Source organism: Pseudophryne corroboree, chromosome 1, assembly GCF_028390025.1.
Source record: "Pseudophryne corroboree isolate aPseCor3 chromosome 1, aPseCor3.hap2, whole genome shotgun sequence".
In the NCBI taxonomy this organism is placed as follows: Eukaryota; Metazoa; Chordata; class Amphibia; order Anura; family Myobatrachidae; genus Pseudophryne; species Pseudophryne corroboree.
Window position 1 is genome coordinate 356020483 of NC_086444.1, and position 17496 is coordinate 356037978.

Sequence of the window (17496 nt, forward strand, 5' to 3'; positions counted from 1 at the left end):
GTCCGGCCGTCTCATGTCGTCAAACGACTGCTTTAGCGTGTTGACACTATCCCGTAGTTCCATAAATAAAGGCATCCATTCTGGTGTCGACTCCCTAGGGGGTGACATCCTCATATTTGGCAATTGCTCCGCCTCCACACCAATATCGTCCTCATACATGTCGACACACACGTACCGACACACAGCAGACACACAGGGAATGCTCCTAACGAAGACAGGACCCACTAGCCCTTTGGGGAGACAGAGGGAGAGTTTGCCAGCACACACCAAAAGCGCTATATATAACAGGGATAGCCTTATAATAAGTGCTCCCTTATAGCTGCTTTATATATATCAAAATATCGCCATAAATTTGCCCCCCCTCTCTGTTTTACCCTGTTTCTGTAGTGCAGTGCAGGGGAGAGACCTGGGAGCCGTCCTGACCAGCGGAGCTGTGAGAGGAAATGGCGCCGTGTGCTGAGGAGATAGGCCCCGCCCCTTTTCCGGCGGGCTCGTCTCCCGCTATTTAGTGAATCCAGGCAGGGGTTAAATATCTCCATATAGCCTCTGGGGGCTATATGTGAGGTATTTTTAGCCTTTATATAGGTTACATTTGCCTCCCAGGGCGCCCCCCCCCCCCCAGCGCCCTGCACCCTCAGTGACTGCGTGTGAAGTGTGCTGAGAGGAAAATGGCGCACAGCTGCAGTGCTGTGCGCTACCTTTAGAAGACTGCAGGAGTCTTCAGCCGCCGATTCTGGACCTCTTCTGACTTCAGCATCTGTAAGGGGGCCGGCGGCGCGGCTCCGGTGACCATCCAGGCTGTACCTGTGATCGTCCCTCTGGAGCTGATGTCCAGTAGCCAAGAAGCCAATCCATCCTGCACGCAGGTGAGTTCACTTCTTCTCCCCTCAGTCCCTCGTTGCAGTGATCCTGTTGCCAGCAGGACTCACTGTAAAATAAAAAACCTAAGCTAAACTTTTTCTAAGCAGCTCTTTAGGAGAGCCACCTAGATTGCACCCTTCTCGGCCGGGCACAAAAATCTAACTGGAGTCTGGAGGAGGGTCATAGGGGGAGGAGCCAGTGCACACCACCTGATCTGGAAAAGCTTTACTTTTTGTGCCCTGTCTCCTGCGGAGCCGCTATTCCCCATGGTCCTTTCAGGAACCCCAGCATCCACTAGGACGATAGAGAAAGAGTTAGATTTGGGTGGGTTTTTTTATTTCTGTGCAGGGTAAATACTGGCTGCTTTATTTTTACACTGCAAATTAGATTGCAGATTGAACACACCACACTCAAATCTAACTCTCTGCACATGTTATATCTGCCTCCCCTGCAGTGCACATGGTTTTGCCCAACTGCTAACAAAATTCCTGCTGCGATCAACTTGGAATTACCCCCTAAGTGCCCAGAGTCTGAGTTAGCCCAAGTGGAAAGCCCCAGAGGGTGCATTTAATTCAGATTTTTCCTTGCAAGAAAAGTGCAATCTTTAGGGCTTACTGCATAGGGTAGCAACACTAACTGAATAGCTCAGCGCAGCCAAATAAATCTGCCCCATAGTCTACAAAGTAGTGAGGATTTTTTTTTTTTTTTTTTGTCAGAGTACTTAGTATAAATTCACAGATAAAGCATAACGATGCTTGATACAAGACTGTTCTTTTACTTTTTTTCTCATAATTGTGTATTTTAGTTTGCGTATAGTGGACTAGGTATTTACGATGTGTTTTGGTGCAGCTAAGTCACAAAGTCAGTGTGCGCTAACCTGGGCTATTTGGTGCGATTTAAGGATAAGTCTGTGTATTTGCTCTTACGTAGCCAGCGACCACCACCCTCGGCTTGCTGTACTAATACAACACATGGTGCATGCTGTTAAGGTTAAGTGTGTCCATTTTTGGTTACCAATACATTTAATCAACTTTATGTAATGGAGTAACCATAACTAATCTATTAAGGGAATATGTAAAAGTAAGTGTAAGAAGAAGTGTGCTATAAAAGTAAAGTAAGCAGAAAATGAAGAAACAGAGTCTAGCTCTGGTACAGGCAACTGAGTGAGAGAGAAAAAAAAAGTTTTATTTTTTTTATTTTTTATACAAAACTAAACCAGCCTTTATAGATGTGGCAAACATTGTCAAATCAGAGTTATTTAATGTTCCCTACAGTTGAAGAGCTTGTTTGTCATTCTACCCATAAACACCCTGAGCAGATGAAGTGGGTCGGCGGCGGCCACGTGTACACAGAGAACTGGATGACATTGCTTTCCCAAACTATAAAAGAAAAAAAAAAAAACACACACACACCTTTGGGTCTATTTCACACAATTAGATTTGTAATAATAGATCACTTTACAGTGAAATTCCTAAAAAGAATAATCAATTTTTATTGTCCCTTTATCACCTGAAAGTTGACAATGAGAGGCTCTACTAACACTGATGGGTGGAACAGAGGCTTTGTTTATCAGCTTGAATGGAGTTCTGCATTTTAGCCTTTATTTTTCTAACTAACATTTAATTTCTACCCAGCACAAGAACCCAGTATGAAGTTTTGTAATGAAACAATGTTGCTCCACCATCAGTATATAACTTCCAGCTCAACAAAGAACGTTGGAATCAGAAGGCAGCGCGTGTACCTCACTGTTGTGTGTACACTTTGGTAATGTCATTATACTTCCCGTCAGGAGGATTGTATTTAGGTATCGGGGGGCTGTTACATGGTCCACAACTTTCCAGAGGAAACACTCCTGGGTCACAACGTACAGCTGCATCATAGAGCTCCTCTGACTCGAGGCGTAACTCATTCAGTGCTTTCCTCTGAGATTCCAGGAGGCACGCGATATTCCTCCGCTCTATTTCATGCTCCTGCTGCTTGCTGAATGCCCACTTTTTAATTATCAGCGCTCGCCTTTCTTTTTCTTCTCCGGAGAGCTGAACAGGTTCCCTAATTCTACCGCCCACAAAAAAGGAAAACAAAATGTTATTAAATCTAAGAGTACAATTGAATTCTTATACTAGCAGTGAGCTGCGTTACAAAACGAAGCAGTTGTGACAAAAGGTCTTATAACTAGTACAATGTCACAGAAAATAATGTAAAACAGTGGTTCACAAATAGTGGTGGTCCAGGGACAAATCAAATTATTTATGGTCAATAAATGAAACTAGTGCTGGTGGCTGCCAATTATAACATATGTGGACAAACAGAAGCACAACCCAGTCCACCATTAAATAACAACCTAAGGGTGACAGGTAAGATACAATTTATGTCATTTAAGATTTCTGAATTTAACATGATTCAAGAAAGATTAGGAACCACTGCTGCAAAAACTAAAAAACCTCTGCAGCGGGGTACATGGTGTTCCACAGGAAATACATCGGGTGTAGAGTGGATCTTGATCCAGAGGCACCAACAGGCTAAAGCTTTAAGCTGTCCCAAGATGCATTGGGGCCTCCTCTGTAACCCCACCTCCAGGCACCGTGAGCTCAGTTTCGAGTTGGTGCCTGTAGAGGAAGGTCACCTAACAGGAGGTCTGCACTGGGCAGCCCTGAAAAAGATTTCAAAGACGATTTCAAGGGACGCAGCACTGTTATATGCCAGAGTGCCATTCAGCGCTGCGTCTCAGTCACCTCCCAAGGGGCGTCGCATACTCCAGCGGCCTGTTCCTGGGAACCTGCAGCGGAGATGCTCCGGCTCTAGGCATATGGTCACAGACGCTCTCCTGGTTTGCGTGGCTGCTATGGGGAGGAGGGAAGAGGGTCCCCCAGGCAGGACCCGCCATTAAATCGCGTTCCGATCGCATATCTAGGGAGACTGACTGTGGCACTGGCGTGGATATAGTCACCGAGCGGGGACCCCGCTATATCCGCCAGGGCATAGGAGTACAGGTCAGGTGTACTAACCTCAGTTAATAAGGCTCCGTAGTACCAGGCGGTGAGGCCCAGCACAGGGGAGTCAGCGCTTGACCTGTAGCTCCTCCCTGGCCATCTACTGCAGATTTTCCCGCCCTGGAGTTTCTTCACACTCTCCCTCACTCCCTGACGCTGGGCGCCATCTTAGATATAGCTGCAGCTGGTCTCCGGGACTGCAGGGCAAGGTCTCCCCTGTAAAGCCGCCTGTATACAGCACTGTGACTTTACAAACACTTGAGTATTCTACATGTCTTTATACAGACAGCGTTAGTAAAGAAAAAGTGTACCGATTACAGAATATATTGTATGAGTATTCGGATATATAGCTTCGGTCTAGGACTGTGCTGTGTATATATACATTTATTATCTGCAGTGAGGTTTCACTTTCAGTGTTTCCCAGGGATCTATCTATATATTTCTGTACCCTAAGGGAGTAGGTGCGTCAGGGTCGTTTATGTAGCGCGTCACAGTATTTACCCAATACCTGTATTCTACTGTGTACTCAGTCACGTAATACCGGATTTATTCGCAGGTGTTGTGTACTGGGACTCAGTCACATACTATCGGATTTATTCGCAGGTATTCTACTCTGTCTGGCTTCATCATTCTAAACCGCTCTGTGTTGCATTTGTGTATAAAGTCTAACAGAAAGGGCAGTAAGTCTGTGGAGGCTACTGCATCATGCAGACCATGCGCCAAGGATTAACCAGAGATGGAAGCCGTGTATGATGGTCTGTGTACCATGTGTCATACATCTCCCAGCCAGTCTGCAGCTCCTGTAACCAATCAGGAGCCACCCTGGGCCGCGTTCTCAAACCTACTGGGTAATCTAGTGGAACGCCTAACGCCCCCTATGGGACCACATGTACTATTACAGCCTCAAATAATCCCTATGGTCAATACGCCTTGGGCAGAAAACCTGTCTAACCAGTTGCAGCAGTTGACTCATTCCTTGGTCAGACAAAAATCTACCCCAGGTCAATCATGTGTCTCTGGGTCATCTAAGCAGGCTGCTTCCTCCTCGCAATCCACAAATCTGTCAGATGTTTCATCTGAAGAGGAGGGAGAGCATACTGTCATGTCAGACACTGAATCAGGCGTTTCTGACGAGGATTCTACAATGGAAGTTGACGTCCCTGCTCTAGTGGTTGCTTTTAAGCAAATCCTACAATTCACTGATGAGGATTCCACTACTGTCACCAAGAAAGCCAACATGTTTAAACCGCAGAAGGTGGCTAAAAATAAGAATTTACTCACCGGTAATTCTATTTCTCGTAGTCCGTAGTGGATGCTGGGAACTCCGTAAGGACCATGGGGAATAGACGGGCTCCGCAGGAGACTGGGCACTCTAAAAGAAAGATTAGGTACTATCTGGTGTGCACTGGCTCCTCCCTCTATGCCCATCCTCCAGACCTCAGTTAAGGAAACTGTGCCCGGAAGAGCTGACACAACAAGGAAAGGATTTGGAATCCAGGGTAAGACTCATACCAGCCACACCAATCACACCGTACAACTTGTGATAACCATACCCAGTTAACAGTATGAACAACAACTGAGCCTCAGTAACAGATGGCTCATAACAATAACCCTTTAGTTAAGCAATAACTATATACATGTATTGCAGAGAGTCCGCACTTGGGACGGGCGCCCAGCATCCACTACGGACTACGAGAAATAGAATTACCGGTGAGTAAATTCTTATTTTCTCTGACGTCCTAGTGGATGCTGGGAACTCCGTAAGGACCATGGGGATTATACCAAAGCTCCCAAACGGGCGGGATAGTGCGGATGACTCTGCAGCACCGAATGAGCAAAGGCAAGGTCCTCCTCAGCCAGGGTATCAAACTTGTAGAACTTAGCAAATGTGTTTGAACCCGACCAAGTAGCAGCTCGGCAAAGCTGTAAAGCCGAGACCCCTCGGGCAGCCGCCCAAGAAGAGCCCACCTTCCTTGTGGAATGGGCTTTTACTGATTTAGGATGCGGCAATCCTGCCGCAGAATGAGCTTGCTGAATCGTGTTACAGATCCAGCGCGCAATAGTTTGCTTTGAAGCAGGAGCACCCAGCTTGTTGGGTGCATGCAGGATAAACAGCGAGTCAGTTTTCCTGACTCCAGCCGTCCTGGCTACATAGATTTTCAAAGCCCTGACTACATCTAGTAACTTGGAGTCCTCCAAGTCCCGAGTAGCCGCAGGCACCACAATAGGTTGGTTCAAATGAAACGCTGATACCACCTTAGGGAGAAATTGGGGACGAGTCCTCAATTCTGCCCTGTCCATATGGAAGATCAGATAAGGGCTTTTACATGACAAAGCCGCCAATTCTGACACACGCCTGGCCGAAGCCAAGGCCAATAGCACGACCACTTTCCACGTGAGATATTTTAGCTCCACGGTCTTAAGTGGCTCAAACCAGTGGGATTTCAGGAAATCCAACACAACGTTACGATCCCAAGGTGCCACTGGAGGCACAAAAGGGGGCTGAATATGCAGCACCCCCTCAACAAACGTCTGAACCCCAGGCAGTGAAGCCAGTTCTTTTTGAAAGAAAATAGATAGAGCCGAAATCTGGACCTTTATGGATCCTAATTTTAGGCCCATAGTCACTCCTGACTGTAGGAAGTGCAGGAATCGACCCAGCTGGAATTCCTCTGTAGGGGCCTTCCTGGCCTCACACCAAGCAACATATTTTCGCCATATACGGTGATAATGTTGTGCTGTCACGTCTTTCCTAGCCTTTATCAGCGTAGGAATCACTTCATCTGGAATGCCCTTTTCCGTTAGGATCCGGCGTTCAACCGCCATGCCGTCAAACGCAGCCGCGGTAAGTCTTGGAACAGACAGGCCCCCTGCTGTAACAGGTCCTGTCTGAGAGGCAGAGGCCATGGGTCCTCTGAGATCATTTCTTGTAGTTCTGGGTACCAAGGTCTTCTTGGCCAATCCGGAACGATGAGTATAGTTCTTACTCCTCTCTTTCTTACTATCCTCAGTACCTTGGGTATGAGAGGAAGAGGAGGGAACACATAAACCGACTGGTACACCCACGGTGTCACTAGTGCGTCCACAGCTATCGCCTGAGGGTCCCTTGACCTGGCGCAATATTTTTTTAGCTTTTTGTTGAGGCGGGACGCCATCATGTCCACCTGTGGCCGTTCCCAACGGTTTACAATCTGCGTGAAGACTTCTGGATGAAGTCCCCACTCTCCCGGGTGGAGGTCGTGCCTGCTGAGGCAGTCTGCTTCCCAGTTGTCCACTCCCGGAATGAACACTGCTGACAGTGCTAGCACGTGATTTTCCGCCCATCGGAGAATCCTTGTGGCTTCTGCCATCGCCATCCTGCTTCTTGTGCCGCCCTGGCGGTTTACATGGGCGACCGCCGTGATGTTGTCTGATTGAATCAGCACTGGTTGGTTTTGAAGCAGGGGCTCTGCTCGACTCAGGGCGCTGTAAATGGCCCTTAGTTCCAGTATATTTATGTGTAGTGAAGTCTCCTGACTTGACCACTGTCCTTGGAAGTTCCTTCCCTGAGTGACTGCCCCCCATCCTCGGAGGCTTGCGTCCGTGGTCACCAGGACCCAGTCCTGTATGCCGAATCTGCGGCCCTCGAGAAGATGAGCACTCTGCAGCCACCACAGCAGAGACACCCTGGCCCTTGGGGACAGGGTGATCAACCGATGCATCTGAAGATGCGATCCGGACCATTTGTCTAACAGATCCCACTGAAAGATCCTTGCATGGAACCCGCCGAAGGGAATTGCTTCGTAAGAAGCCACCATCTTTCCCAGGACTCGCGTGCAGTGATGCACAGACACCTGTTTTGGTTTCAGGAGGTCCCTGACCAGAGATGACAATTCCTGGGCCTTCTCCACCGGGAGAAACACCTTCTGTTGTGTCCAGAATCATGCCCAGGAAGAGCAGACGCGTCGCAGGAATCAGCTGCGACTTTGGGATATTCAGAATCCAGCCGTGCTGTTGCAACACTTCCCGAGAGAGTGCTACGCTGACTAACAACTGCTCTCTGGACCTCGCCTTTATAAGGAGATCGTCCAAGTACGGGATAATTATAACTCCCTTCTTCCGAAGGAGTATCATCATTTCGGCCATTACCTTGGTAAATACTCTCGGTGCCGTGGACAGACCAAACGGCAACGTCTGGAATTGGTAATGACAATCCTGTACCACAAACCTGAGGTACTCCTGGTGAGGTGGGTAAATGGGGACATGCAAGTAAGCATCCTTGATGTCCAGCGACACCATAAAATCCCCCTCTTCCAGGCTTGCAATAACCGCCCTGAGCGATTCCATTTTGAACTTGAACTTCCTTATATAAGTGTTCAAGGATTTAAAATTTAGAATGGGTCTCACCGAACCGTCTGGTTTCGGTACCACAAACATTGTGGATTAGTAACCTCGTCCCTGTTGAAGGAGGGGAACCTTGATTATCACCTGCTGGAGGTACAGCTTGTGAATTGCCGCCAGTACAACCTCCCTTTCCCTGGGAGCAGCTGGCAAGGCTGATTTGAGGTAACGGCGAGGGGGAGCCTCGAACTCCAGCTTGTATCTCTGAGATACAATTTGTACAGCCGACTTGTGAGCGAACCCACTGGTTGCTGAAGTTTCGGAGACGCACCCCCACCGCACCCGGCTCCGCCTGTGGAGCCCCAGCGTCATGCGGTGGACTTAGAGGAAGCGGGGGAGGATTTTTGTTCCTGGGAACTGGCTGCCTGGTGCAGCTTCTTTCCTCTACCCCTGCCTCTGGGCAGAAAGGATGCGCCTCTGATCCGCTTGCCTTTCTGAGGCCGAAAGGACTGTACATGATAATACGGTGCTTTCTTAGGCTGTGAGGGAACCTGAGGTAAAAAAAAGTTGACTTCCCGGCTGTTGCCGTGGATACGAGGTCCGAGAGACAGTCCCCAAACAATTCCTCACCCTTATAAGGCAAAACCTCCATGTGTCTTTTAGAATCAGCATCACCTGTCCACTGCCGAGTCCATAATACTCTCCTGGCAGAAATGGACATTGCATTAATTCTAGATGCCAGCAGGCAAATGTCCCTCTGTGCATCCCGCATATATAAGACGACGTCTTTTATATGTTCTATGGTTAGCAAAATAGTATCCCTGTCGAGGGAATCAATGTTGTCTGACAGGGTATCAGACCATGCGGCTGCAGCACTACACATCCATGCTGAAGCAATAGCAGGTCTCAGTATAGTACCTGAGTGTGTATGCACAGACTTCAGGATAGCTTCCTGATTTCTATCCGCAGGTTCCTTTAGGGCGGCCGTATCCTGAGACGGCAGTGCCACCTTTTTTGATAAGCGTGTGAGCGCCTTGTCCACCCTAGGGGATGTTTCCCAACGTAACCTGTCCGTTGGCGGGAAAGGGTACGCATCAGTAACCTCTTAGAAATCACTAGTTTCTTATCGGGGGAACTCCACGCTTCCTCACACAATTCATTTAATTCATCAGATGGGGGAAAAGTCACTGGCTGCTTTTTCTCCCCAAACATAATACCCTTCTTGGTAGTAACCGGGTTAATATCAGAAATGTGCAATACATTTTTCATTGCAGTAATCATGCATCGGATGGCTTTTGTAGACTGTGCATTTGTCTCATCCTCATCTACACTGGAGTCAGACTCCGTGTCGACATCTGTGTCTACCATCTGAGCTAGCGGGCGTTTATGAGCCCCTGATGGCCTCTGAGACGCCTGGGCAGGCGCGGGCTGAGATCCCGGCTGTCCCAAGGCTGCTGCGTCATTTAACCTTTTATGTAAGGAGTTGACACTGTCTGTTAAGACCTTCCACATATCCTTCCAATCCGGTGTCGGCCCCGTCTGGGGCGACACCACACTTATTTGCCATTGCTCCGCCTCCACGTAACCCTCCTCAAACATGTCGACACAGCCGTACCGACACACCGCACACACACAGGGAATGCTCTGACTGAGGCCAGGACCCCACAAAGTCCTTTGGGGAGACAGAGAGAGAGTATGCCAGCACACACCATAGCGCTATATAACACAGGGATTTACACTATGAGTGATTTTTCCCAATAGCTGCTTAACATCTTATTTGTGCCTAAATTTATGTGCCCCCCCCCCCTCTCTTTTTTACCCTTCTTGTAAAGGATACTGCAGGGGAGAGCCTGGGGAGCATCCTTCCAGCGGAGCTGTGAAGAGAAAATGGCGCTGGTGTGCTGAGGAAGAAGGCCCCGCCCCCTCAGCGGCGGGCTTCTCCCGCATTTTGTATAGCTTAATGGCGGGGGTTTTTGCACATATACAGTTTTCCAGACTGTATTATGTGCATAATGTGCCAAAAGGTATTCTTATTGCTGCCCAGGGCGCCCCCCCCAGCGCCCTGCACCCTACAGTGACCGGAGTGTGTGGTGTGCAGTGGGAGCAATGGCGCACAGCTGCAGTGCTGTGCGCTACCTTAATGAAGACCGGAGTCTTCTGCCGCCGATTTCATCTCCTTCTTCTGTCTTCTGGCTCTGAAAGGGGGACGGCGGCGCGGCTCCGGGAACGGACGATCGAGGTCAGGCCCTGTGTTCGAACCCTCTGGAGCTAATGGTGTCCAGTAGCCTAAGAAGCACAAGCTAGCTGCACGCAGGTAGGTTTGCTTCTCTCCCCTCAGTCCCACGTAGCAGTGAGTCTGTTGCCAGCAGATCTCACTGAAAATAAAAAACCTAACAAATACTTTCTTTCTAGCAAGCTCAGGAGAGCCCACTAGGAGCACCCAGCTCTGGCCGGGCACAGATTCTAACTGAGGTCTGGAGGAGGGGCATAGAGGGAGGAGCCAGTGCACACCAGATAGTACCTAATCTTTCTTTTAGAGTGCCCAGTCTCCTGCGGAGCCCGTTTATTCCCCATGGTCCTTACGGAGTTCCCAGCATCCACTAGGACGTCAGAGAAAATCTGTTTCCTTATTCTGACCATTTGGTAGACATCAGGCAGGAACCCTGGTCTAATCCAGGGAAGAAATTCCCTCTCACCAAAAGGGCCTTAGCTCGCTATCCTCTCCCGGCAGAGTTACGAAACAAGTGGGAAAATTCACCGCCGGTGAATTCTCATGTCACCCGCCTAGTGGTGTCATCCACTCTGCCTATTACCACTGTCACTTCACTGAAGTAACCGACAGATAAGCGCGTGGAGGGATGCCTAAAGTCTATTTACTCCCTTACAGGTGCTGTACATTGACCCACTATTGATGCCTCCTGGGCTGAAAAATTTATTGAAGCATGGGTTCAGGCTTTAGAGGAAGAGCTGCCCGAGGATATATCTGACAATGCCAGACAATACCTGTCTAACATCACCAACACCTTTTATTATATTCAAGAGGTGTCTTCTGAGGCAGGTGTGTTGGCGGCCAAGGCGTCGACTACGTCTGTCCTGGCTCGCCGCATTCTGTGGTTGAGTTCATGGAAGGTGGACCTGGACTCCAAAAAGACCTTGGAGGTACTCCCTTTTAAAAGGGAGACATCTTGTTTGGGGAAGACCTAACTAAAACTGCGTCTGAACTTGCAGCTGCTAAGACCACCTTTCTCCCAAATGCTAATCCTTCTGCACAGGCAAACGGTACCACTTTTCGTTCCTTTCGACCTCAAGGGAAAGCAAATGGTCAGGCATACCCGAGGCAATCTAGTGCTTCCAAAACCACTAAGCCCAAGGTAAAGCAGTCCTGGGCGGCCCATCAGCCTGCTTCTAAACAAGACAAGCCTGCCGCATGACGGGGCGGGCCTCCCCCTGGGAGACCCCAGGGTGGAAGGCCGATTTTTGCAGTTCACCCAGGTCTGGTTAAAGACCACTTCAGACACATGGGTGCGAGAAGTTGTCTCACGGGTACACAGTCTCTTTCAAGAGACGTCCCCCTCGCCAGCTTTGCACCATGGTTATCCCTTCGGATTCACTTAAGGCGCAAACTCTGCAGCAGGTTGTGAGTTCCCTTCTGGATACAGGAGTGGTACTGCTGGTACCTCTGTCCCAAAGGGGCAGTGGTTACTACTCGACCAGGTTTCTAGTCCCGAAACCAAATAGGTCATTCCGGCTTATACTCAAATTACTAAACAAGTTTGTGAGAGTGCACAAGTTCCGTATGGAGACGCTGCGCTCAATTGTGCTGGCGATGGAACCCGGAGACTATATGGTATCCCTGGATATTCAAGATGCGTACCTGCATATACTTATTGCCAAGTCACATCAGCAGTATCTGCGGTTTGCTATTGGCAACCTACACTATCAATTCCAGGCTCTGCCATTTGGACCGGCTACGGCTCCTCGGATCTTCACCAAGGTCATGGCCGTAATGACGGCACATCTCCGTCGCCAGGGAGTCAGGATCCTGCTGTATCTGGATGACTTGCTGATCCTGGCAGACTCCCAAGATGTCCTCCTCAGTCATCTACAACTGACGGTAAGCTTCCTACAAGCCCACGGGTGGCTCATCAATTGGAAGAAATCCTCGCTCATCCCAGCTTAGAGCATGGTGCACCTGGGGGCACTCCTGGACACACACAGTCAATGTCTGTTCCTGTCTCCAGAGAAAGTCCTGAGGCTTCAGGACAGGATAAGATGCTTCCTTTGTCGCCCCAGAGTGTCGATGCAAGTACTTGGCCTGATGGTGTCAGCATTCGACATGGTAGAGTCTGCAGAGGTAAATTCTTTCCAAGTGGAATAGCCTACCTCATCGGATCAAATCTCACATGATTACTTTGACTCTGGAGGTTCGTCAATCGCTGACCTGGTGGCTACAGGACCAGCAATTGAGCAAGGATCCCCGACTGGGTCCTGCTGACGACGGGTGCCTGTTTGCGGGGATGGAGTGCGGTGTTGGAGCAACACTCTTTCCTGGGTCGTTGGACCAAGGAGGAGACCCTACTCCCGATAAACATTCTGGAACTGTGGGCGGTGTTCAATGTGTTATCTCTCGCCCTGCCTCTGGCTCAGAACAGGCCTGTTCAAGTACGGTCAGACAACGCCACCATGGCGGCATACATCAACCATCAAGGCGGCACTCGAAGCCACATGGCAATGTTGGAAGTGTTAAAAAAACCTCCAATGGGCAGATTGCAATCTGCCAGCAATATCGGCAGTGTTCATTCCGGGGGTCCTAAACTGGAACGCGGATTTCCTCAGTCGCCAGGACGTAAACGCCAGAGAGTGGAGCCTTCATCCGGAAGTCTTTCAACACCTAGTGGACACATGGGGCCTACCAGATGTAGACCTGATGGCGTCTCAACACAATCACAAAGTTCCGGTCTTCGGATCAAGGACCTGGGATCCTCAAGCAGCGTTCGTGGACGCACTAGCCAATCCATGGAACTTTCGGCTGCCTTACGTGTTCTCTCCAGTGTCACTCCTGCCCAGGGTTATTCGGAAGTTTAAGCAAGAAGGTGGAATACTACTTCTGGTCGCTCCGGCGTGGCCCAGATGGCATTGGTTCTCAGACCTACAGGGTCTATCGACAGAGCGTCCTCTTCTACTTCCTCAATGCACAGACTTCCTCGTACAGGGCCCTTGTTTCTATCCAGACTTGGCCAGACTGGCTTTGATGGCGTGGCTCTTGAAGCTTCACTCCTGAAAGCAAAAGGATTCTCTGAGGCAGTCATTCAAACTATGTTGAAAGCCCGTAAGCCGACGTCTGCTCGGATATATTATAAGGTCTGGAATTCTTACTTTACCTGGTGTGCTGATAAGAAATATGATGTGTACACATTCAAAACATCCAGAATCCTGGCTTTCCTGCAACAAGGCCTGGACTTAGGTCTTCGTCTGGCCACTCTCAAGGTTCACATATCTGCCTTGTCGGTGTGGTTTCAGAGAAAAATTGCGTCTATATCAGACGTTCATACATTAACTCAGGGTGTGTTACGGATTCAGCCTCTCTATGTCCCTCCCTTGGCTCCTCTCGAATCAGTGGACCTTAAATGGCTCACAGCCAAGGTCCTGTTTCTGCTGGCTATTGCCTCTGCTAGAAGGGTGTCAGACTTAGGCGCTTTGTCCTGTCGTCCACCCTTTCTAATACTCTATCGGGACCGGGAAGTTCTGAGAACACGCCCAGGTTACTTACCTAAAGTGGTGTCATCTTTCCACCTTAACCAAGATATTGTGGTTCCGGCCTTTATCTCTTCTGACTTGTCCCCCAAAGAACAGTCTTTGGATGTGGTAAGGGCTCTCCATAAATATGTGGAGAAGACTGCCTCTATCAGGAGGTCAAATGTCCTTTTTGTACTGTTTGTTTTCCACAAACATGACTGGCCTGCGAATAAGCAAACCTTGGCCAGATGGATTAGAATGGTAATTGCACAATCTTATGCGCAGGCTGGACTCCCAGCTCCTGTTGCTATTAAAGCCCATTCTACTCGGTCTGTTGGACCTTCTTGGGCGGCTCGCCGTGGCTTGTCCACAGAACAATTGTGCAAGGCGGCTACGTGGTCCTCAGTGAACACGTTCATTAGGTTCTATGACTTTGATACTTACGCCTCCCAGGATGCTTCCTTTGGACGCCGAGTTCTCATACCCGCTAATGCGCGATCCCTCCCTTGAGGAACTGCTTTAGGACATCTCCGATGTATTTCCTGTGGAACGCAGTGTACCCCGCTGCAGAAAAGGAGGAGTTATGGTAGACTTACCATGGTTAACTCTTTCTGCGAGGTACACTGGGTTCCATATGGCGCCCACCCTGACGCACCTAGCTTCTATGGGTTTGTATGGCATTAGCAGCTGGACCCTTCACCTGTCATGAGAATGTGGTTCTATGTGACTAACATCTGCCTTCTCTCTTACCTGCTCCTATATTGGACTGCTTAACGAAACTAAGCTCACAGTGCCTGGAGGTGTGGTTACAGAGGAGGCCCCAATGCATCCTGGGACAGCCTAAAGCTTGAGCCTGTTGGTGCCTCTGGATCAAGATCCACTCTACACCCGATGTATTTCCTGTGGAACCCAGTGTACCTCGCAAAAAGAGTTAACCATGGTAAGTCTACCATAACTCTCCTTATTAGTATCAAACGAGGCAGGTGGACGCAGTTTGTACAGCAGCTACGTCTTTGGGCTCAGCTGCTGTACGAAAATATGCAAAAGCAGCAGGAGGCCATCCCCAGAAGATAGCTCCTGTCTGCTTGTGATTGCTGATGCATCCGAGGACACAGCATCAGATCACTTCCATGAATATCAACCATCTAAGTGACCCTCAGGTTATGCAGGAAGGCTGGACTGCTCATGCTGCCAGGGCCACTCCCATAAAATGACCCATCCCGGCAGCCTGTCAATCAAGGGGCACTGTTTGCAAGCATACAGAACGGATCCTGCACGCCATCTGAGATATAAGTAAACTTATCAGGTTTATGTACATCTCTGAATCAGGCCCTGTGAGCCATATGTAATAACCCACAATTTACAGGAGCAGGTGTGATTCTGGCAAGTTTTCCTTTAGACCAACTGTCACTTTAAAATGAGTGACCATCTCGCCATAATCGCACCTGCCCCAGCAAATTGAGGTTATCGCATTTGACCGTATATCCATTAAATTAGTACATGCCATTTAGGTATTTTATTTCAGCCTGGTAGTGTAAACTACATTTAATTCCCTTCCGCTCCTTTCTAGCTTGTATTACCTATAGGGATTAATTAAGTTAAATCAATATTTAGGATAAATTTAAAAAAATTGTATTTAATACTCAATGGTTTATACATAAAAACTAAAAGCTTTTTTATTATATGGATCCAACTTGTAAGACTAGTAAAGAAAATTTTAGTAGACCACCATACCTGTTTTCATCCATTAGTTTTGCAGATGGTGTAAAGTCATCAATGGGAATAAGTTCAGGTGCAATACGTTCCAACTTCTTAAGTTTCTTCTTCATGCGTTCTTTTACTATTTGTTCCCGTTTGGGATCCACCTTTTTTTTCTTTTTAGGTTCTGCCCTAAAAGGTGAAGAAAGAGGCAAATATGGAAGTATAAGATACCCAATTCCATTGCACTGTATGTATCAATCTTTGCTATATGAGGAAAGAAACTTTAGCCAAGTTTGTATCTACATGTTAACTAAACTGTTGCACCTCTACTCTCTTACCTCATGGGAAGAGCTGAGCGCAGGCCTAGCAGGGAGGTTTGCCAATGACTCTCACGTCTCCATATCCAAGGGGGGCTGCAAAAAATATATACACATATTTATATTATACATTTCAATTGCTTGGCACATCTTTGAAATAGATGCAACACAGAGGAGACAAAAGTGTTAATTCCTTAGACAAATGCATGTCTGCCAACTAACCTATGTAGAAGAGCTATAATTGAACCAGAACATTCAAAGGGGAAAACAAACCTCTCTCCAGTGCTTAAGTAATGCTAGAAGTACCAGTGAATGCACATATTCCGGATCCTGTGTCTTTAAGGGTTTATTCATTATAAGATGCAGCTTTATTAAACCCAATGATTACCAGTGTGTTTAAGCACAAAATGTATAAGGGTAATGCTTTAAAAGCAAATTTAGGAGTTGTTTTCCATTAATGTAATTTTAAATATGCACAGATCCAGAAATACACCCCCTAATGACTGGGGTGAGGGAACGGTGTCTAAATTGGAAACCCAAAGTGACTAAGCATGTGATTCCTGCAACCTATCTGGCACATTGAAGCATACGTCAATGGCTGGAAGCTCTTAGCATATCACTAGGTGAGATGAAACATCCAAGGCGAAACAACATTCCACCAGATCAAGTTTTTATCAGTGAGATATATGCCCCCGATTGCCTTCACCAAGCAATGCAAAAACAGACAGGGTGTTTCTGTTTGTCCTGTGCATGGTCTTGCTACTTCCATTTGGAGTGCGTTTTGCAGTCATACTGATAAGGTGATAGTTTTATTGGACTGAATATAGACAGCTCTGCTTCGTAAAGAAGTGGGTTCACTCCTACAGAGGTCAGAAAACTGCACCAGAATAGCAATAGGCAGAATAGTGTCCAACCTGAGATAGTGTAAAAACTCTCCAGACTTGTATCTATGGCTTGTCCTGGAACAGATAAGGAGTCTTCTGCCACCAGTGAAGTTTATCAATTGATCAACTCTCTGGTGGTTGAAAGACGTAATCAGAGTGAGGGTGTGTACACACGGTGAGATCCTCGCTATGGCCGATTTTCACTTACGATTTCCCCTGAACTCCTCAGAGCCCAGCACCACCGATTTTGACTAACTTTTTTTGAGATATGGACTATGTGTGCTTACGATTTTGGCTTATGCGAGATGTCATTGACATGTGAAATGAACTAGATAGTACACCGATCTAGCAAGGATTGACTTGCCTGCAAAGTCTATCTTTTCTTGCGATGCTGACCTAAAGGGACCGCGCATCGGGATCGAAAGGTGACTTTCACCTTGCGATCTGCACTAACTTTTCTTGCGATTTTGACTATATAGTCAAAATTGAAAGAAAATATCTAACAGTGTGTACACAACCTGAGAAAGATGGAGAAGACATATCTCAGCACTTTTCAGCTCAAAACATTTTCAATATCGACCACAGCCCCAATACCCCTCATGAAAAAAAAAAAAAAATTTACTCACCGGTAATTCTATTTCTCGTAGTCCAAAGTGGATGCTGGGAACTCCGTAAGGACCATGGGGA

General features: G+C 47.9%; 1 protein-coding gene across 1 annotated transcript in view; it reads right to left on the reverse strand.

The window, feature by feature from the left end:
• Positions 1-2025: 2025 nt before the first annotated feature.
• Positions 2026-17496, reverse strand: part of MRPL40 (mitochondrial ribosomal protein L40) — a 37723-nt gene continuing 22252 nt past the window's right edge. Inside the window, exons 2-4 of the mRNA XM_063964775.1 lie at positions 15947-16021; positions 15642-15797; positions 2026-2916 (exon numbers count right to left, since the gene is read on the reverse strand). Of these exons, the coding sequence (XP_063820845.1) occupies positions 2604-2916; positions 15642-15797; positions 15947-16021 (544 nt within the window). The 3' untranslated portion in view covers positions 2026-2603. The remainder of the gene's footprint in view (positions 2917-15641; positions 15798-15946; positions 16022-17496) is intronic.